Genomic DNA, 22,592 nt, shown 5'->3' with positions numbered 1-22,592 from the left:
AGTCATGAAAATAAAGAAAACTCATTGAATGAGAAGGTGTGTCCAACCTTTTGGCCTGTACTGTATATCTGATGTGTGCAGCTACTGGAAGCCAGTGAAGAGAGTATAGCAGTGGAGTGAAATGTGAACTTGGAGAGATTGAAGAAAAGTGATGCTGCATTCTGAATCAGTTGTAGAGATTTGACGACCCCGAGAGGAAGTAGTCCAGCTTTGAGATGACGAGAGACTGCAAAATATGATTCTGCCAATTGTGCTGAAATATGCTCATAAACATGGGTGTCAAAATGTGGGATGGAAAGAATTAGTTGGGTGTCATTAGCATAGCAACGATGGAAAAAACCATGAGAAGAAATAATGTCACCAAGGGAACAATTATGCAAAGAAGAGTCCCTCGGACTGAGCCTTGGGGGACACCAGTAGAGTTTACATTAATTGTATGTAGACCCTTTCCATGTACTGTACTATATGTGTACTGTATTAGTGTACCGTATAATTGCACCATATGAATGTACTGGAGGAACAAGCGTCCTGCATGTTTGCATTAACGCAAATGTTTCAGCAGGTAAGTAATTCTTTCAGACACAGATTCCCAAGAGTCTGGGGGAAACTACAGACAGGGTTGGTGATCATGGACCTAGAGGTCTAACGCTGCTGAAACCAGGCATATGTTGTTATACTTCTGATATTTAAGAGCTGCTCAGTAGAACATGCACACATGCTATATTTATTAGGAGAAATTAACAGACCAGAATATGCTATCATCATAAACAGCAGCCCCACTATGACAGGTGATAATAGCCTAATATTAGCATAAAACTGTAAGCCAAACTGTTTGAAGCTCTGAAAAACCCACTTTGCAACACACTTTGGTGGGAAGATTTATTTTATCAACCTAAATTCAGTGGAATAAAAAAAAAACCCAGGCACTCAAAATCAGAGCATGGTATTCTGCTTATGATGGTACTTAGGAGACCTTTCACATCCTCACTGACCCATGAAGACATTAATGGGTAATAACAGGTGAACACTGACCAGTCTATTCAAGCAAACTCCATCTCCAAACACAGTTGGGGTGAGGGTCAGGTTCAGTTAGGATTAGGCTCAGGGTTAGTTTTCAATACTTCACCATTATATTTGCCCTTGTTGGCTCTCGGTGCCATGTGGCAGTGGTTAGCCCAGCGAGAGACATTCACACTGGACTCTACAAACAGCCTCTCTGGACCAATATGACAAACAGCTGCACTGCCCCACACACACAGACAGCAATATCCACTGGGTTTAGCATCAGTGCAGTTTCATGTAAACCCCAGTCAGTCAGTATATATGGTTTGATGCACAGCTGACAATTGTTAGGTTCTTATTTCCCAGAAACAGATTTTCATGTATGATGTGTAGATCACAGGATATTCAAAGGCTGCTACTCAGTTTTGCTTGTTTGACAAACTGAGTGCTAAACTCCATGGGCCAATCAGAACAGTCCATCTGAGTCCCATGTCACTGGCCATCAAACAGAACAGGAACTTGCATGGAGCGGTCTATGGAGTTGGCTCTGGCTTGCTGACATCACAGAGAAATTCTGGAACATCCCCAACATTCCTTGTGTTCCATCGTTAAAAAAATAAAAGCATGTGTAACATGATGCAGGATGTAAAAAACCTGCTTTAAATGATCTTTTCAAGACATGGCATATTTTTAAGTGTAGCTGATGTGTCGAGTCCTCCATGAAAAGAAACGGAAAGAAAAAAACATTCCTTTCAAACTACTGATCTAGAAGAAGTGGGGTTGACCACTACAGTGCAAGCAGCCCAAATGGCTTAATGTCAAAGTATTCATACCCACACTGCTTAAAATAACAGAACTAGCCTGAATGAGCCTGCACAACTCGGGCAAGACTGCTGTTAAAACAAAAACCCCACAATACAGTATGATCAGTTATTTGCTATCTTAAGATATGGGAGGGAGGGAGGGAGGGGGAGAGAGAGAGAGAGAGAGAGAGAGAGAGAGAGATACATTTCCAGTATGCAAGTATAGGTTGAGCCTGGTCTCCACAGCAGAGGGGAATTCTCCAGATTACCACAATTACCAGAAAAATTATTTTTTTTCTGAAAATAGCACTTTCACACAAAACACTACACACACTCAAGACCTCAGAAGAAAAAAATATAAAAATGTGAATAGGACATATGTAGGCATGACCGTCATGCACACAGTGAACTGGGAAACAGGAAGAGGCACATCAGTAGCGCCACAACAGGGTCGAGATCTGGAGCAAAGCTTCACGAAACATCTGGAACAGGAGAGAGGGAAATACATCACACTTACTCCAAGAGTCTACTTCAACAACAATATGATATGTTTATTTTCTAAAGCCACTTATTAAATCTGTAAACAATCCCCATACAACCATTTTTTGTCTTTTATCCTGACCTTTCAAATACTGATTGCAATCCCAACCCTGATCCTAATCCCAACCCTGATCCTAATCCCAAGAAGTAGTGAAGACTCTTACAGCTGGCCGGCCGAGCTCCATATCTTCGTGTAATCTGATCCTGAGTGAACTTCACAAACGACTCATACTGCTCTGAAACACACAATGAGGACATCATGCTTCAACCAAAGTGGCCTAGTGACAAGGTGTGCAATGAGCCCTACATCACTCTACTGAGCAACAACCACACATAGAGCAAAAGGAAGCAGTCCTGATTTGGATAGGTTGTAACACAAGACATCTGTGTACAAGCTGTGTGATTAGTTTAGTGCCATTAAAAAATCATAATAATAAATACACAAAAGCATAACATGAGTGTTCTAAAATAAGACAAAAAACCCCAAAATGCACATGGATACTTACTCCTTCAAGCCAAAGTAACAGTCCTTGATCTGGCAACCTTCTGATTAGGTTGTATGCCATACACATACACACACCCCCCGCCACCTGCTAGTTTGTTGTTAAGCACACAATCGTACTGCTCTCTCAGACCCTCCTCGAACACAAATGGACACACACACATAGGGCTGTGATGATAACCAAATACCTGCAATACCGTAGTTGTGTGATGCGGTGTTGAGATTACTACCGGCATTTATTTATAAAATGAGAATTGATTGACCCAATACTTTTCCGTTGTTATGGTTGTGCACGTGAAGGAAAAGGGGCAGTTCATTAAAGGGAGGGGGGTCTTTTTGTGTGCGATTATTTTAAATAATTTTTAGGGTACTTGTGATACCTACAGATAACATTCACTATAAGACATTATATACATTATATTGCCAAAAGTTTTCGCTCACCCACCCAGTGCATAGTGGAAAGAGGTCGCCAACTTCATGCAGTCAATCACTACAGACATCCAAACTTCATGTGGCCTTCAGATTAGTTCAAGAACAGTGCGCAAAGAGCTTCATGGAATGGGTTTCCATGGTTGAGCAGCTTCATCCTAGCCATACCATCACCAGCACGCCGCCATTGGACTCTAGAGCAGGTGGAGGCACCTTCTCTGGAGTGATGAATCGCACTTCTCCATCCGGCAATCTGATAGACTAGTCTGGATTTGGTGGTTGCCAGGAAAACAGTACTTTGCATTGTGCCAAATGTAAAGTTTGGTGGAGGGGGATTATGGTGTGGGGTAGTTTTTAAGGTGCTGGGCTTGGCCCATTAGTTCCAGTGAAAGGAACGCTGAATGCTTCAGCATACCAAGACATTTTGCTCCCAACTTTGTGGGAACAGTGGAGCTAGCCCCGTCCTCTTCAAACATTACTGTGCACCAGTGCACAAAGTAAGGTCCATAAAGACATTCTGGTGTGGATGAACTGGCCTGCACAAAGTCCTGACCTCAACCCAAGACCTTTGGGATGAATTAGAGCAGAGAGCCAGGCCTTCTCATCCAACATCAATGTGACCTCACAAATGCGCTTCTGGAAGAATGGTCAAAATCTCCATACACACTACTAAACCTTGTGGACAGCGTTCCCAGAAGGGTTGAAGCTGTTCTAGCTGCAAAGGGTGGAACAATGTCATATTGAACCCTATGTATTAGGAATGGGATGTCACTTAAGGTCATATGTGAGTCAAGGAAGGTGAGCAAATACATTTGGCAATATAGTGTACATGCACAGTACACAAAGCATTTAAATTTTAATTCCTTTGTGCTGAACAAAAAAGTGCATCTCGCTATTTGGTTTAAGAAATTGTATTGTTTCGTACTATTGAGAAGCTGGCATTCAAAGCCATGCTGCAGGCTTTTGATAAACAATACATACTGGCCAACCGAAAGTACTTCTCTCAAATCCTTGCAATGTATCCAACAGTGAATGAGGGAATAATACGAGATTTGAAAGACGTTGACCATTTCTCAGCAACAACGGATATGTGGTATAGCGCAAATTTGATGCTGTACATTAGCCTGACCATTCACTATCAGTGCAAACTTCCTGAGGGGGGGGGGACGACACGACAGGGGACGGGTCAGTTAATATGTTGCTCTCTCACCTTGCTCAGAAACAATCCATAACATCACAGCCCTACACACACTTGCACCCCTACCTGCTAGTTTGCTGTTAAGGACACAGTCATACTCCTCTCTCAGACCCTCCTCGAACTCCCGCAGCAGCCGCCCACACAGGCAGCTCACCTGCCGCATGGTGAACAATGGCTGGTCTCTCTTCACACACACACCTGCAGGACCACATGGATCACAGTCAGACACACCTATAGGGCCAAACACAATACAAACACAGCTTTAAACCTTGGGGATGTGGCTAAGAACAGGAAGAAACACACCTGTTGGTGAGTTGGGGGAAGAGCTGAGAGCAGGGCTGGCGCTCCTCTCTTCTCCAGAGATGTGGCTCTCACTTGAGACCATGCCCCCCTCAGTCTGGCGGCGGCGCTGGTAGCGGCTGTATTCCTCCCGGATGTTCTGAAAGATCTGCTCTGAATGACCGAAGAGAAGAGCCAGTCAGCTCACATCCTCAAACAGAAGCCAATAAATAGCCTCCATGCCATTACGCTGATCCACAGGTGTGTGCTAATGAAGTAGATGTTCAGCATACAACATTCAGTATATCGTATTAATACAGTACTGCTAAATGCCTGACAATATACAAACCAAAACCACACTGAGGTGGAACATCCTCACTGAAGACAGGATGCTCTAGTCCCCTTAAATATAGAACCGAGCTGTTCTACACTACAATCTACCAATTAAAGGGAATTAAATGCACCTGGACCATTTTGAAAATTATCTGATATCAGATAATTGTATGTCACAAGCCATTCTTTCTCAGAGAAATGGGAGATATTTAAAAAGCAAGGAGCCAAAACCCTCCCAATAATCATAGGAAGCGCAGAGGATGTTACACTGAAATCTCTGACGACTGAATTCTGTACATACTGTACATTAATTTGCTCTTTAAAAGTTTACCTACACTAACAGTTTTAATATAGCCACTTGATTGAGTTCCCATTAAGTAGAGGAACTCATTTACTTAAAATGACATGGGTGCCTGGTTTCTGAATATTCAGAATATACAGAACTGCAACTGCATTAAATGTGTTGGTACCACAGAGCGTTTTCTAAAGCTACATTCATTTACATAAAATGTAGCAGTGATCCTAGGGTTCTGGAACAAATTTAAAATTACTATTAAGGGTCCTCTGCGTACTAGGGTTGCCACCTAGGTCTGACAAAAAACAAGGATACTGTCATACTGACACAGGGCGGCTAGTGTAATCTGTTGGGGGGGGGGGGGGCGAACGTAACCGGAGGGGTATAAAATGGACACAGCGAGAAAAAAACAGATTCAAAGTGTGCAGAAACAGTCTGAATCGTGCTCTGAACTAACCACTAAAACTGTCCCACTAAAACCGGGACAGGCACGTGAAAACCGGGACAGGTGGCAACACTACTGCGTACCCACTGTGAACTCTTCACTGTAAAACCCAAGTTCATACACCCCAACAGGCATCACTGAGGTGGGGTTAAATTTGAAACAATAGGATTCCTTACATATTTCCTGTGTCGCGTGATTTCAAAACTACAATTTTACTGATGTACAATTGTACATACAAATACCCCTGTCTTATTTAGGTTATTTTTAAAACGTCTGTTCGAGTACATTATCGAATTGACTGGTTTAACCTTAGACAAAAGTAAATAAAGTTTCACGCTGAACCTGAAAATTAAGGAGACACCCCCTCCCCCTCAAACTACTTTTAAAGTGCGCAACGTCGATGTGGTTCTGGGAAGAAGGACGCAGCGCAATACTTCCTGGACAGAAGTGTCTCCATCTAGCTAGTTATCTCCGTCTGTGCCCGCTCACTCATTTCTGGGTAACGTGATTTATATCTGCCTAGAGTTTCGTTACAGGCTACAAACGAAGTTAGCTAAAAGGTTCAAACCTAACAAATGTCATGGATTCATAAGATGAGTAGCTAGTTGTTAATAACGATGCTAGCAGGTTAAGTAGCGTTAGGGCTACAAAACTCTTGTTTATACTCCCTTCCCCCACTTCGCTAAAGAACCCTCCACCCAATACCACCGTAGGGTTCGCTGTTTTAAAAGCGTCAGTCGGTTGCATAGCTTTGTCTGTTACCTGGACTTAGCCTGTGCTCCCCTGTGGACGGCGGGGTGACCGCTGAATGTGCCTGAACCTCAGCAGGTCTGAGATTGCACCGCTGCGTTGACGGAGCTGCAGCAGATCCAGGCAGCAGGTTGCACCTCCGCCGTTTTGGAGACTGTGGACCGTGCAGGGCCTCGAACTCCAGGGAGCGCTTCAGGGTCGCTCCGCACGCCATCCTGTCCGTCCGCAACCGCCGGGGTGTATGAGACGCACCGCGTACGCGGACGGAGGTCTGCGTATGTTGATGAGACGCTGAACACAGTAACCACACGGGACACTTTGTCCCTGCAACCGCCCGTTTGGTTTTCCTTTCAGCCCGTTTTCGACGTGTCTGCTCGGTTTTGCGACCCAACCCGCTGGTCCTTTACGTCACACGTGTGAACACCCACCCGCGCTGCAGGACTGGTGCCAGTAGAAAAATAAAACATCAACTGGATGTACATCTTACACACAGACGTGATTAAAATGACACAAGCAGGCACATCCGATATCCTATGAAAAATAATAGCTACCTAGCTCATTAACTTCCGCTTTTATTTGCCGGACACATACAGCGAATGACGACGCACGTAAAACAAGAACTGCTGCGAAATTACTATTTAATCTACATGCACTCCTCCCAATCTCGTTTTTGTTTACGTATTCATTGCCGTGTTAACTGCGATATAAAAACTTAACCAAAAGTACAGTTTGCTATAATTGCCTGCCCTGATTCATAAATCCCGGTAGACATTGAAGATAAAACTGCGAATCATCACTCCCGAAATGGATGAAGGACGGACGAGGAAAACCACTGCGCCTGAAGGGTCCTCTTTGCTTAATATAATTCTGATATAAAAAGACAAAGCTTCGGTACGATCAGTAATTGTACAGTAAGTTTATTTTAGTTGAAAATGCTTCCTTTTATTTCACTGCATAAATTTAAACGGCATGTAAAAAGCCCTTATTGACCAATAAAAGACATCTGAGCTGCAAACATGGTACACTGGCTTTGAACAAACAATAAAATTAGAAAGTTACAGTAAGAAAGTGAAATTTCAGTACAAACCAAAACACTGTTAAATACAAAAATAAGGAATTTCCCAAAGCCTTATTCTGAACTTCCTACATACTTTCAAAGGTGCAGTAGGTTCAGATGGCCATGCCAGACTGTTATCTCCTCCTATCAGGTCAGTGTGTGGATTTAACACAAACATTATTGACATTGATGGTGAGACTCACTGGTTTCAGGGTGATCATGCTCGTTAACAATTTATAATTTCCCTAAACTAAGTTTTCCTTCAAAAATGTAATGCACCGTTAAACTGCAGCTAAACAAAGATAGACAAACATCAAACATGGAAGCAGCTCTCCTTCAAGACTTTGCCATTCCAAATCCATCCAACATGTTTGAAAAATGTTTCCAAATGGGACGTTATTTTTTAGTCCTCACATGGCATCAGTGAGCTAGCTACAACGAAAGGTTGAAACGTTTTTCCATTTCGTGCTCATGCACCTGCGTCCTCTGTTTCTCAGGTGTCTCAATGCCCCCATGACTGACGTCCAGCCCAGGAGCGAGACCTGGAGCGTGACCTTGAACGGGAGGGTGAGCGTGAGGCCGAGCGAGATCTGGGCTCTGGCGCCACCGCACTGTTAGACTCCACTCGCAAGTCCTCCGACGCCGCACGCTCCACCGGGCTCGGGGACCTGGAGCCGGACCGAGAGCGCGAACGAGCTCCGCCCGACTCCCTGCGGCCAGCTGGCTTGGGGTGTAGTTGTGATGGGGAGGCGGAGCGACTGCGACTGTGGGCATGGCTATCTGGGTGAGACCGATGGTGATCACGAGATTGTCTGTGCCTACAGAAAAACCACACATTAGATTACATGAAGATACATACTAACAATTTTATAGCTGAACTATGAGCTATTTTTCTTTGCTCCGTCATTGTTGCCTTCCAGTACTGTTCTTGGAATTAAGGTAAACTAACCCTTTAACATACACCAAACACACCATACTTTGACTTCTAGGAATCTTAGAAATGTGCCAGTGCTTGTTAAACCTCCTACCGCCCGGGCTATAATGTTATCTCATGAGGCCTTGGTCACTCACTATGAAGTCTTTCGCTCTGTTCGAAATAGTCTAGTACTACTACTCATGTACTGATTGGACCCCAAATCAGTATGCAGTCTGTTTCCAAAATTAATTCTTCCATTACCCGAAACATCCCTGGATGACGTACTACTTCCACAAAATATTCCAGCAGAACTATCATGGAGTACTGCATCCAGACATGCAACGCGGCCTCGACACCAAATCGGTAAAAAAATAAATAAATAAAACATGGTGGCACCCATGCGGAGAGATAGGGCATACATGTATACATTATATAAATACACTAGAAATCAACTGCTCCCTGTTTAAAAATGAAAATCCACTAGCCACAGCTAGATATTTAGTTGTGAACCATTATTTGGAGAGTTTATTTTGAACAGCGTTTTAAACTGTAGCTTTAATGCCTGTTAAATACATTTCATATCAGATGCTATTGTCAGGATAATTATCAGTAGCATATTTAATTGTACAGATTTTTTGGGTATTACTACACTAAATTGACTATTGCGTATTGGTCAGGAAACCATATTGCAGCTGTATATCCTGGCGAGTCTCTACCGAGTCTTTTTTTTTTCAAGTGAGACGCATAGCTGCACATTAAGCTGTTTTGCTGTAGATTCATGTTTTGAATAGATCACAAATAAAGTCCACTGTGTAAGCAATACGTTTTTGTTTACAAGTCCACATGACCCTGTAGTATGGTTTGCTTGTCACATACTGGATACTGTACAGAATATTACGTGGACAAGTATGCAGTATCCAGTATATACAGAGTGCAGTATGTAGTATACAGTATATTTTATCTTAGCTTTATTTTAACATAGCTTTTATCCTACCCTAAACCAGGATGTCCCACTGAGAAGGCTTAGGGTTAGAATGTGACCACAATCCTGCTCTTTTTACATTTATAAAGACAATGTTTTTGTAATGGGCAGAAATTAAAAGGCTAAACGTGATTTGTGATACTGACATAGTTTAGGTTATATTTCACACAGTGGTCCGTTTCTGTTGGTCGTTATAAGGCATATTTTGCAGACATTCATTTGTTTCTATTGGTCAATTTAACTTTGATCCCTGCCACCCTTCTCACAGCGTGCCCCAGTGCTCTGCTTTCGGCACTGTTCACACTCTACTACATCCTCAACCACTTAGTACGATTAGACAGCATGGACTCCATTCCCCTTACTAGATCATTGACATGCAGATGTGTACACAATAAATAAATAAACAAACCCTCCAACAGGTTCCCATCTGCTTTAAGAGTTACCCCAGGTCATGTCCTGTGTCTCCCAGAAGTCCATGGAGTCATGACATTTCTGCTCTTCTACCTCACTCTTCCTCGTCCCTAACTAAAACTACATACATGTATTCTATGTCTGTTTATAATTTCATCTTGTCCTGTTCATTATTTATATTACGTCTTACATTTAGATATGTCCTATCTGTATGTATGTAGTGTTCTTATTAAAGCACAATTCTATCCTCCTCCTCCACGTCTGAAACCCACAGTAGAAGACACTACATAACCTTCAACTCGTTGACACAGAAGTTTCTTTTTGCCAGTGTTAGACATTTTTTTACTTCCTGTAGATCAAACCTTCAACAAAATCACCACAGAATTGCTACATTTTTGGGCAGAAAATTAAAGCTGGTGTCAGCGGTACACAGTTTTAGGGCAGATTTCTCCTACCTTTCATACTCTCTACTCCTGCTCCGCCTGCTATAAGGCCTTCCTCTAGACCTTGAGAGAAAGACACACACACACACACACACACACACACCCCATTAATTTTCCATGATATGACCATGCAGTCTTTCAAGAGGACCCCTTGCTGGACAAACACACTCCACCAACTACTGCTGGGAAATGTAGTCTACTGCATGAACAGAACTAAGGTGTGTAGTACATGTGGATGTGACACTCACTCTCTGGGGCTCTCGGACCTCCTGTAGCGCTTGTAAGATGGACTGTGGGATCTACGTCTGTCATAGCTACGACTTCGTGAGCGTCTCCGTCTGCCGTCACGGTCCGAGTCGTCATAACGGAAACTGCGGGGAGAGTGTCGTTCTTTCGCCTTCATCTGACCTGGAGCTGAAGCACGCGCACACACACTAAACACCTCTGCAGGACAGATGTTAAGTACCCAAACAGCTCAAGGATCAGGGCACATGCACTTACTTTTTCTGTCTCCCTGTGCAAACTGGATCTCGATCTGCCGTCCGCACACCCATTTCCTGTCCAGGTTGTGCATGGCGTCCTCTGCATCTCGCACATCCTCAAACATGCAGTGCTGTTAAGGGATCTGGACCCTCCACACAGAAAAAGACTACACTACCCACAATCCACAGCCCAACACTACACTATAATTCCTCAAAATACTCCAGTAAAAACAGTGTCAGTTAACAGCACAGGCAGGGTGTCTAAGACTCGAGGTCACAACCCAGCGGTGTGTAGAAGCGGTAAATGCAGAGCAGCAAAAATGTTCTGTTGCCATAGTAACTTATGTTTCCATAAAAGTGTTTGGACGCACAGACGTTAAGGATTGATAGGATTACTCTCTGTAGAAAAGCAGGAAATAAAATTTAAACCACCAAACAGATGTTGCAGGATACAAATGTGTTACCTCAAACATGCTTGGCTTTGACCTTTGATCTTGATCTTTATATTCTTTAAAATGGCTCCAAGAAGAACTTGGCTTTTGCTGCTTGTCTTTGCCCCAAATCTCTTTGCCTGGGTGTCACAAGCCTGGCCAGCCCCGCGGGTGCCGCGTCCGTTTACCCGGGCATAACGCCTCCCTGCAACTCCCTTTCTCCTGTCGCAGTTGTCTTTAGTCCTACCCTACTGGCTTTGTTACACTCTGCCTCTCTTAGTGCGGGGGGCTCCACAACTGGTGCCTTTACACAGTCTGGGGCAACAACAGAGAAATGCAAGTTAGAAAAAGAAAAAATAACTGGTGATGAAAAAAGCAGCTGACAGCATCTACAGTCTTCAGCCCTGCAGAAGGAGGCAGTTAAGCTACTCAGCACAGACCCACTCAGTACTCATACACACAAGATGCACAATGATTTTAAATGGAAAGGATATTGAACGTATGCAAATCCTCTTGGTCGGCGTGAATAGAAGTCGAGTGGGATGTAGACATCTGCAATGGGACCATAGCGACCAAACTCACGGCGCAGATCCTCTGGTCTGCACACCGTGAAACGACACAAGTTTGATCACATTTGCAGAGAGGAGCCAGGTCCCGCGTTCTTGTTTCACATGGGCATGGAACCAAATCTCAGTGTTTGTATTACTAAACGTGCCACGGGTTTACAGGCACTACAGGTCTGCGTACCGAATGTTTTGATGGAGCATGCGGCTGCATTTTAACATGTCAGGATCTGATCGGTCTGCGTTGCATTTAAGGAAACCCGCGTACAGCAATAATAAATATATTTTATTCACTTATAGTGGCGTTTTGTTAAGAGACTCGGGTGGGTCTCAGAGCACCACACCAGAAACATCTGACCATCAGACGTGGAGAAGGAACCTTACGTAGCAGATTAAATATCCTGGATGATCCCGGGTAGTTGGTTTAAGTACCTCAGGCAAGGATAAATAACGCAGTAATATGACCAGATAGCATATTACCCTGGAGGGCCCGTTTGATCCTGCACGTCTCCGTGTATGCGTCAGGTTTATACTTATTATGTAGAATACAATTTTATAGCTAATACAATAAGGGAGAATAACATAGCAAGGTTGACAGAAATCTGCAGTTAGGTAGGTAGCGAGTTATCTGCATAACTAGCTACGACATTAATATCAGGAAGGTTATTTAGCACTAGTACTAGTGTTTTAAGACCCTCGAGTTGTTGGCTAACCTGGCTACACACTCCAGCTGGTATCGGCTGTCTGGGTTTAAACACGCACACCTTAAACACGATCACACGGGCATGTTCTGAATTACTAATAAGCAACAAAACTGCACAACACGTTCAAGCACCGGTTCGATTAAACAAGTAACGGTAGTTAGCATGCTACATGTTACATAGCCAGCTAGCTGCTACTCAAAGCGGACCGTGTTCTGCGGCGGAACTGCTTACCTGGACTCATCCGAAATGTTCCTAACGAACAAAGATGTGTTTGGAGGTCGCATGTACCTTGCCATGATAAACAAAAAACTTCGCAACGTCCCTTAAATAGCGACTTTTGACGGAGACGTTAGAGCACTACTGGGATTAGCAGCTCACTCGCGCGGCAGCGTGGCCTGTGTGAGTCTCGCGAGAAGATGGAGGCGCGAAGTGACCGCAGACGAGGCGGCGAGACACAGTTTCATACAAGATCGTATATAAGAGTAATCATATTATAATAGTAATAATTTGCACAACTGCTTTTTTGTTGCATTACCACCACACGTATTTATTTTTAATAAACAGCGCAATGTAAATACACACATAAAGGATCTCTCAGATTATTGATTGCATTACCTTCCTTAAAAGTGAATCGGTGCTTTAACTAGTCAAATTATGTTTAAATGTAAAAGTTTTAATATGACAGGTTAATCAAATCCTAAACACTATGTTTCAGATTTTAAGATATGGTTTACTGTTATATTTCAGATTTGCTACTTATCTACTAAATCACACAAATATATTAAAGTCTGTAAACTGTAAAATGTAGATTAATCACACCCTGTAATGACCGTTGAATAAGGGGTATGCAGACAGACAGAGGGCTGGTTTCCCCTTCAAGAGGGATTTTAAAATCACACCTTTTTGCTTCTCCTCACAAGGACTGCAGAGCCAGCTTTAAGTGTCTGGAGGATCAAAACATAAGGAGAATGAAAGAGTGAAAGAAAGAGAGAGAGAGAGAGAGAGAGAGGGGGGGGGGGAGTGACAGAGGCAGAAGGTGAACGAGAGGAACATCATCAGCCCATGACTTATGCAGACAGATGGTTGAGGGGGAAGTTCTGTGGTTCCAGGTTACGAACCTCGACCATGTGTTCACCATGCATCTCCCGAACATGAGTAAACCTCTCAGTCTCTATGATTAGCTTGCCATCCACCAGCTGAGCTGTGCCCTGCTTGCACAGGGCACCAGGAGAAAAAAACAACTAAATAGTGATGATGACAATATTATTGTAGACTGCATTATTAAGACCCTGTAATGACTGTTGAATAAAGTTAGACTGTTACAAATGACACACTGTGCTATAGAAATTTGATTATTCTTAGTCTCGTAAAGTCTCTCATGTAAATGCGATGTTTATTTATTCTACTGAATTGCATAAGATAAGAATCCTTTATTAGTCCACACTGGAAGTGGGAGAAGGAGGGAGGGGCAGGAAGGACGAGGGAGAGGAAAGTGAAGGGGTGATGGTATGTACAAATTATAATCAAGAGCAAGTAATGAAGAGGAACTTAGAGAAGTTAACTTAGAAATACAAAGTAACATAAATCGTATCTACATTATATACACAAATTGCACATGGATAAATTGCACATATAGCTTTTACTTTTCTAAATGTTTTTTTTTTCTAAATTCTAATGCTTGCCTTAGGCAAGACCCTGAGCCTGAGTCCTGCCCTCAGGACCTGAGTCCAGCTCGTCTGCCTTCAGGACATGTGTGACCACTGTGGACAAATTAGTATCTGCCGCTGAACCCCCTGCTGTTCCTGAAACGCTGCTCTGCATGTGCCCTCCATCTTCCAGATGATATGAGAGGCTGTAGCTTTAGTGATGAGACTCCAGACACTAGCACCACCCTCAATTCTCAGACTGTTAGATGTTAGATGTTTTCTGTGAAGTCTCAGACTAGTCACTCATTTGTTCTCATATCAGATATATTGCCAAAACTACAACAACTGCTATTAAACAAACCCTAAACACTCTTGAAAAAGAAAATTCTGGGTGCTTCTTGACTTCTACAGACATGTCCCAAAATGTATTTTTATAATTACGATGATTGAGAAAGTGATGTAAACTGATTATTTGAATATAAATTATAGTGACCCCACCATAGTACTGATACTGCCCTCATAAAAGTACTGACTGAGAGTTGAAAAAACTGAGTTGAAAAACTGCGTAGAGCTATCAGGAACTGTTCAGAGTTAGTGTTGACCAGAATTTAGTGTTGACCAGAAGGATATTATTTTTTTATGAGTTATTTTGTCTGGATCATGAATCATACAGAATACCTGTATGCTGAATCCCAGTCCCTATTCTCCAGCACAATTCAATTATTTTTAAACAGAAGCACTCTGTATACAGAGTACACAAGTAACTCAGATTTCAATAACACAAACATTGAAGTCTGGTTATGAATTTTGGCACCAGATAGGATAATCTCTATCAGGGTGGACTGTAGTAAGGCTGTAGTGTTATTTCTATCAGGGTGGACTGTAGTGAAGCTGTAGTGTTATCTCTATCAGGGTGGACTGTAGTGAAGCTGGCCTGGTGGTTAGGGAACTGGTCTTGTGACCGGAGGGCCATGGGTTCGATTCCCAGACCTGAGGCCATGACTGTTGCCCCTGAGCAAAGCCCTTAACCCTCAATTGCTCACTTGTATAAAAAATGAGATAAAAATGTAAGTCGCTCTGGATAAGGGCGTCTGCCAAATGCCATAAAAAAATAAAAAAAACATCTCTATCAGGGTGGACTGTAGTGAGGCTGTAGTGATATTTCTATCAGGGTGAGACTGTAGTGATATTTCTATCAGGGTGGACTGTAGTGAAGCTGTAGTGTTATCTCTATCAGGGTGGACTGTAGTGATATTTCTATCAGGGTGGACTGTAGTGTTATCTAGTGTAATGGTCTCTTAACTGGACTCCCTCAATAGTAGTAACACTGTAGCTGCAGCTCCTTCTGATCACTGCTGTGAGTTTTAACCAGGATAAACAGAACAGAGCTCAGCACTGCAGCTCGAACAGCTCCACACAGGCTTCCAGTTAGTTGGAGAATTCACGTTAAAGTCGTACTACTAATCTATAAAACACTTGCACATTCTTTACACTTATTCCTAGGGTGAACAGGTTCCAGTTCATCAAATGGGGCACAAAGACTATGTTTGCATGAGACAATGTGGGACAATGTCAGATACCAATGCATCGATATAGTCTAATATAACCTTTAAAAAAAATAAACATCTCTATTCTGCCTGTTAATGTATAAAATTACTATGCTTTGCCATCTGGTGGATTCAGTAGCACATTACAAGCTGTAAATAAAAACTTGCTTTAATGCAGTGGTTCTCAAACTTTTTCTATCATTCCCCACCTCAGAAGAAGGGGAAATTCCATGCCCCACCTGTCCCATATCACCCAAACAAAATGGTAATAAAATACAAATCGTGATTTGTTGACCGGGGGGGCGGTACAAATTCATTAAAGGGCCGAATCTAACCCTGGTTCACACTGTTCCGCAGACATTTTAAACATCCGGGGCTTATGCAAAACGAACAGGCATTAAGACGACAGGTTTAAAAAGGTTAATTTCTTCCAATTGCTTGCGACCCACCTGCAATACCCATGCGCCCCACTAGTGGGGCTCGCCCCACACTTTGAGAAACGCTGCTTTAACGGCTTTAAATGGTATGGTTTAAAGCAGGCATGTCAATCCGTGTATCATTCGTTCATTTGATATTCAACTGAAAATCAAAATCGGAAAATCAAAAAACCATTCATTATTTTGTTTTTCGTTTTGAATATAAAAACAAAAAAACATATACTTATGTTTATGTATAAACATATACTTACATAAACATATAAGATATATTCAGGCCCGTTGACATATAAGATATATTCAGTCTTGCTATGGCCCGGGACAAGAAAGTTTAATGTGCCCCCCCCCCCCCTCCCCCCGGCGCACGTCATTTGAATTTCGTCATTTGACAATCCTTCTGTTAGGTCATGCCACACATCAAAGCTGTTTCTGACAGCTGACTGGTTTATACTTGACGCGTCGGGAGCGGCGCGAGGGTTCGCGCGAAAATGACGTAATCGCAGTGGCACCGCCCGTGTGCGAGGGCCTTGCGCGCTGTCCATTCGCGAGGTCGTGCACCTCTTGACTTTTGTCTTCAGCGCAATGAACAAAGTCATGTTTGCAGGGTTCATACACCTTTATAATGTGGAACTAAAGCACTTGTACGTCACTTTAAAGGTCCATTTCAATATTTTCCAGCACGTTAAACTTAATTAAGTTAAATATTTATACATATACTCGAAATAATTCGCTTTTTATCACATTATTTAATGGTTGTTTATTTTCAAAACGCCCAATCTTAACGTCTTCACGAGAACTGTTCAGTCAGACAGCTATTTGTTGTGAAACGAAGTAGTTACAATTTCAAGCATTTTCAAGTACTTTAGCCTAAATTCCAGCACTTTTCAAACCTGGAACACAATGCAACATTAAAATTCGTCAGGTAAATGTTTTCCTTTCTTTTCTGGGCTCCAAATTTCTGTATTTACTTTAACTATCCACCACTGTATTTCCCGCTGTTGTGCGGGTACCAGCCGGTTACGGTTGGTGCTGGATCAAACCATTTTCCAGTGGGATGCGGGGGTGTATGCACTTAATGGAAAATATGCAGATAGGTAAAAAAAACATATATATTTTAGCCATTGAGTTTATTTTGAGTACGGAATTTTATATTAATGAGAGATTTCAAGATTATTAAAAAATTATAGACTTTAAATAAAAAATAAATTGCTGGGCTCTTTGATGGGCCCCCCTGGCCCTGGGGCCCGGGACAACAGACCCGGTTGTCCCCCTGCCCAAGGAAGATATACCTGGCTTTATATAAAATAATACTTAATTATCTCGTTTGCACGCGTTAATTATCTCGTTCGCACGCGTTAGTAAGTCGTGGCCACGCGTTATTATTTTTTTACATGATGTCACCTTACGGGCTCCGTAAATGCCAGATTATAAAACACACATTTCAAATCTGGGGTCTGACTGTCAGTAACAAAGCGGGATGTGTGAAAAGTAATGAAAATGCGTGACTGTCCCACACTTATTCCACTCCCAATTCACATGGAAAAACATTCACTGAGGTCATTTTAACTTAATCCTTATATATGTTATTTGATGTCCACTGGCTAAGTGTAAAATGGCTTCTTATAGCCAGTGTAGTTCCCTTTTCCCAGCAAATTGCCTACCTATAAAAAGAACCCCCTCAATGTCTAGCTCTATTCACTAACCTTCAGTGTCACTAACACTAGCTCTATTCTCTAACCATCAGTGTCATTAACACTAGCTCTATTCACTAACCCTCAATGTCACTAACACTAGCTCTATTCACTAACCCTCAGTGCCACTAACACTAGCTCTATTCACTAACCCTCAGTGCCACTAACACTAGCTCTATTCACTAACCCTCAGTGCCACTAACACTAGCTCTATTCACTAACCCTTAGTGTCACTAACACTAGCTCTATTCACTAACCCTCAGTGCCACTAACACTAGCTCTATTCACTAACCCTCAGTGCCACTAACACTAGCTTTATTCACTAACCCTCAGTGCCACTAACACTAGCTCTATTCACTAACCCTCAGTGCCACTAACACTAGCTCTATTCACTAACCCTCAGTGCCACTAACACTAGCTCTATTCACTAACCCTTAGTGTCACTAACACTAGCTCTATTCACTAACCCTCAGTGCCACTAACACTAGCTCTATTCACTAACCCTCAGTGCCACTAACACTAGCTTTATTCACTAACCCTCAGTGCCACTAACACTAGCTCTATTCACTAACCCTCAGTGTCACTAACACCAACTCTATTCAGTGTCACTTGCCTTGCACTTGGTGCCGTTCATGGCACAGAAATCTGTTTCTTTGCCAATGGTGAATGAGTTGGTGTTTGTGCGGAGGGGTGTTTTAACAGCGACCACAAAATCTTCACCACTTTGTGTTATGGTCGTCATGGGCTTCACTTCTCTGATCATCTTCACCACCATGTCTGGGGCAGCTGAGAAGATCACGATAATGCATCACAAACATGCACATAGGCACACCCCTCACACAGGTACACACCTCACACATGTACACATCTCACACAGATACAAACCTCACACAGGTACACACTTCACACCAACACACAAGCACACACCTCACACAGGTACACGCCTAACACGCAGGTACATGGATTAGTCCTGTTAACAGGTATTAAATACATTAGGAATTAACCTATCATTATTCATGCACAGTGCACTCAAAGGAATCTGAAAAGATTTAAAAATACATTTGAAATCACAATATGATGGTATGAAAGACTGCATATCAATATAATTATTTTAATTCCATTTTCTGTGAAGACAAACATTAAAGTACAACAAGCCCATTTGAAACAGAGACAATAATAATAAGAAGAGATGCTTCATTCTCTCTCACCCCCGAACCCTACAGACATTAAAGGAACTTACATACAGCCCTGAGGAACTCCTCTGGGTCACTCTGCTCAAACATCTCCCACTGTCCACTGAAGTCAACAGCCATTCCTACACAAGAGGAGTTTAGAAAGACACAAGTGCAGTGTATCTGCACTGCAACACTAGTATCTACCCTGTTAAAGAAACCCAGGCTCATATAAGCAATCGTCCCCCTCCCCTGACCTCATACACAGCGATTTGGGACTGAGCACAGTGCGTGAGGTGTGTTTATGACAGAAACTGTTCCTTTTCCCTGGTGTTTAACAGGCATCTTAATTGAGTCCCATGGTGATGGTGCCACTTCATGCGTCATCTACTGCTGTTCACCAGCTTCAACTTTGTAACCATGGCAATATCTACAGGTTGAGACCATACTGACTCCTGTGTAAATACACAGCTTGGTAGAAAACATCCTACAGTGGGCATCTTCAGATTAAACACTATGTGGGTATTTACTAGAGGCCTAAAACCTAGAGACTAACAGAAACATTTTTCTTTTAGCACTTTCTACTACAATTTTTAAAAAGTTAATGGAGACAAAAAAACACATATTATGAACTAATTACATGACAAATAGTCCTTATTTCTCCCTCCAACACGTCCCGCTGAGACTGTGTCACTTCTAAAGCTGCCTGTGGCCACCAGCGAACTGTTGAACGTCTGGTGTAGGTTTCTGTGTGTTCAAATGAATCAGTGCAGACGGCGTTACTGCACGTCACTTCAAAGAGGGTTCATACACCTTTTACAAGGTAAAATTCAATCACTTTTCACGCACTTTCAAGGCCCATTTTCAAGTTTTTTCCCAGCACCTTTCAGCTGTGAAAAAATGCTAACGGTGATATAATTAAATAGCAACAATTACGGATTTATTGGTGTCAGTTTCACAAAATTTTATTACCAATGTTCTTCACCGCATGTTTACCCTGTTTGTTTGATTGAGAAGTTAATATATTACATCAAATTTGGGGGTGAGTTGAGAGCATTTATACATACATACAGGCTACTCAAAATTTTTAATTTGCTTTTTGTCACACTGCAAGAGATGGTATTATGTTTATGTAAACACAACCAGAATTGTGTTTGGTAATAGCAGGAGAAGAAATGAAAGCAAAATATGTTTTATGATTCAAAATGTAGCATTATGAAAAGCTGCACGTCCTTTTTGCAGACTTTGCAGGAGGCTATTTGTGTTTTTTTTCCTTGACACAGCAGACTAGCAGCAGGTCTCGAACTTTTCGTATCAGTGGTGTGTCGGCTGCCCTGTGAAGAGCCGCTTTTCTTTATTTCACTCGCTCTTCCTTTTTTTTAATGCTATTGAATAATAATTTAAATTTTGCCATAATATAAAAAACAGAAGTGGTAAAACTATGTTTCATATGGGGACAAAAAGAGACAGTTATTCGTGAGCCAACTGCTCTTGGATTAAGAAAAAGAACCGGAATTTGATTTATTTTTTTTAGGAATCTTTTCTTTTCAATCGCCCAAATGCGTTCGCATCATTGGCCCGTCATCATTTCTATTTGAGTACCCCTGCTCTAAACAGTTATATGAGGGCATTGTGAAAGCAGCCTTGCAACTAGCCAAACCCAAGAGCCCAGTATCCAAGAACCCAGTACCCAAGAGGTGTCCTCCCACCCCAGGGACTCAAGGGCTTTAGCCATTATTACAATATCAAGACCAAGAGCCCAATGAAATGTTCCAGGATGTGTATTGTGTGGGCCTTGTTTACACTGAGCGATATTTAACATCAACTAATCAGGATGAGAACATCAGTCATTCCAAACACTCCACACAGTGAAACATTACTAGGGTTGTGCAGTATGACAGTATTTCAGTATACCACAGTATTTAAATGTAGCGATTGTTCTGATAGTAGTGATACAGTATTTAAATGTAGGTAAACTTGGAATACTACATTATTATATAATATTGTATATTATACGTTTTCATTACATACAGGCTGATATATTTTAAGTTTTTATTTCTTTTAATTTCATGATACCTGACAGCTAATAAAAACCCCAAAATGCGAAATATCAGAAAATTTGAGTATTATTTAAGACCAATACAAAAAAAGGATTTTTAGAAATGCTGGCCTTCTGAAAAGAATGAACATGAAAAGTATGAGCATGTACAGAACTTAGTACTTAGTTGGGGCTCCTTTTGCCTGAATTACTGCAGCAGTGTGGCGTGGAGCTCATCAGTCTCTGGCACTACTCAGGTGTTATGAGAGCCCAGGTCTGATAGTGGCCTTCATCACTTCTGCATTGTTGTGTCTGGCGCATTGCATCCTCCTCTTCACAAGGTGAGGTGAGTTTGCTGGCAGGGATATCATGGTCCTTAAACCAGGTACTGGTAGCTTTGGCACTGTGTGCAGGTGCCAAGTCGTGTTGGAAAATGAAATCTGCATCTCCATAAAGCAGGAAGCACAAAGTGCTCTAAAACTTCCTGGTAGATGGCTGTATTGACCTTGGACCTCAGAAAACACAGTGACATTGTTGTGTTGGTGCATAAATTATAACAGTAGATCAGAGGCTTCAACTAAATGTATTCTCCTTTTATTCTCTACACCAGGGGTGCTTATTATGTTGAAAGAAGTGTCGGTCGATCGCGAAGGAATGTGCGTAGATCGCGTGACATTAAAAAGTCTGCACTGACGGTTGTATTTTGATTGACATTCATGGTAGCCAATCTGCAATCCGCTCAACAAATCCCCCCCCAACAAATTTCATTCTGAAAACTTGTGGGCACCCCTGCTCTACACTCTTCTTCTATATCTTTTACTATTCTCCTTCACACAGTGCCCTCTAGTGGAGAAGAGGTAATGCCTAACAACACCTGTATTCAGTCCACTCAAACTGGATACACATCACAAACACAACAGACATGGCACCCAAACCATCACTGACTGTGGAAACTTTACACTGGACCTCAAGCAACATGGATTCTGTGCCTCTCCACTCTTCCTCCAGACTCTGGGACCTTGATTTCCAAAGGAAATGCAAATTTTACTTAACTTTGGATCACTCAGCAGCAGTCCAGTCCTATTTGGCTTTAGCCCAGGCGAGACACTTCCGATGCTGTCTCTTGCTCAAGAGTGGCGTGACACAAGGAATGTGATAGCTGAAACTCATGTCTTCATACGTCTGTGTGTGGTGGTTCTTGAAGCACTGACTCCAGCTGCAGTCCAGTCTTTGTGAATCTCACCCACATTTTTGAATGGTTTTTGTTTCACAATCCTCTCCAGGGTGTGATTATCCCTATTGTACATGTTTTTTCTACCACATCTTTCCCTTCCCTTCTCCTCTCTGTTAATGTGCTTGTACACAGAGCTCTGTAAACAGCCAGCCTCTTTAGCAATGACCTTTTGTGTCTTGCCCTGCTTGTGTAAGGTGTAAATGGTCATCTTTTGGACAACTGTCAAGTCAGCAGTCTTCCCCATGATTGTGTAGCCTACAGGACT

General features: G+C 42.3%; 3 protein-coding genes and 1 long non-coding RNA gene across 5 annotated transcripts; 1 reads left to right on the top strand and 3 right to left on the bottom strand.

Moving 5' to 3' along the window:
- Positions 1–708: 708 nt before the first annotated feature.
- LOC143514890 (akirin-1-like) lies at positions 709–7,132 on the bottom strand. Its single transcript, XM_077006631.1, has 5 exons — positions 6,589–7,132; positions 4,778–4,927; positions 4,541–4,672; positions 2,510–2,581; positions 709–2,287 (listed from the first exon to the last, which is right to left on the bottom strand). The coding sequence occupies exons 1-5, from the start codon at positions 6,788–6,790 to the stop codon at positions 2,277–2,279; spliced, it is 567 nt and encodes a 188-aa protein (XP_076862746.1). The 5' UTR covers positions 6,791–7,132; the 3' UTR covers positions 709–2,276.
- LOC143514891 (uncharacterized) lies at positions 6,009–10,192 on the top strand. Its single transcript, XR_013130982.1, has 2 exons — positions 6,009–6,325; positions 8,131–10,192. It is a non-coding gene; the product is annotated as an uncharacterized LOC143514891 (long non-coding RNA).
- srsf10b (serine and arginine rich splicing factor 10b) lies at positions 7,469–12,999 on the bottom strand. 2 transcript variants are annotated; one of them, XM_077006629.1, is made up of 6 exons: positions 12,797–12,999; positions 11,793–11,897; positions 10,887–10,990; positions 10,634–10,799; positions 10,398–10,448; positions 7,469–8,451 (listed from the first exon to the last, which is right to left on the bottom strand). In XM_077006629.1, exons 1-6 carry the CDS (start codon positions 12,859–12,861, stop codon positions 8,136–8,138), a joined length of 807 nt encoding a protein of 268 aa, XP_076862744.1. In that variant the 5' UTR covers positions 12,862–12,999; the 3' UTR covers positions 7,469–8,135. The 2 variants fall into 2 exon arrangements, with proteins under 2 accessions (XP_076862744.1, XP_076862745.1); XM_077006630.1 differs by lacking the exon at positions 11,793–11,897 and adding an exon at positions 11,322–11,613 and having other exon boundaries at positions 10,887–10,991; positions 12,797–12,963.
- Positions 13,000–13,387: 388 nt separating this feature from the next.
- On the bottom strand, positions 13,388–19,211 carry fabp10b (fatty acid binding protein 10b, liver basic). Its single transcript, XM_077004572.1, has 4 exons — positions 19,124–19,211; positions 18,497–18,669; positions 13,684–13,773; positions 13,388–13,509 (listed from the first exon to the last, which is right to left on the bottom strand). Exons 1-4 carry the CDS (start codon positions 19,194–19,196, stop codon positions 13,459–13,461), a joined length of 387 nt encoding a protein of 128 aa, XP_076860687.1. The 5' UTR covers positions 19,197–19,211; the 3' UTR covers positions 13,388–13,458.
- Between the last annotated feature and the right edge of the window lie 3,381 nt (positions 19,212–22,592).

The sequence above is a fragment of the Brachyhypopomus gauderio genome, chromosome 5 (genome assembly GCF_052324685.1).
Source record: "Brachyhypopomus gauderio isolate BG-103 chromosome 5, BGAUD_0.2, whole genome shotgun sequence".
Taxonomy (NCBI): domain Eukaryota; kingdom Metazoa; phylum Chordata; class Actinopteri; order Gymnotiformes; family Hypopomidae; genus Brachyhypopomus; species Brachyhypopomus gauderio.
This window is presented reverse-complemented; position numbering and strand designations above follow the sequence as displayed.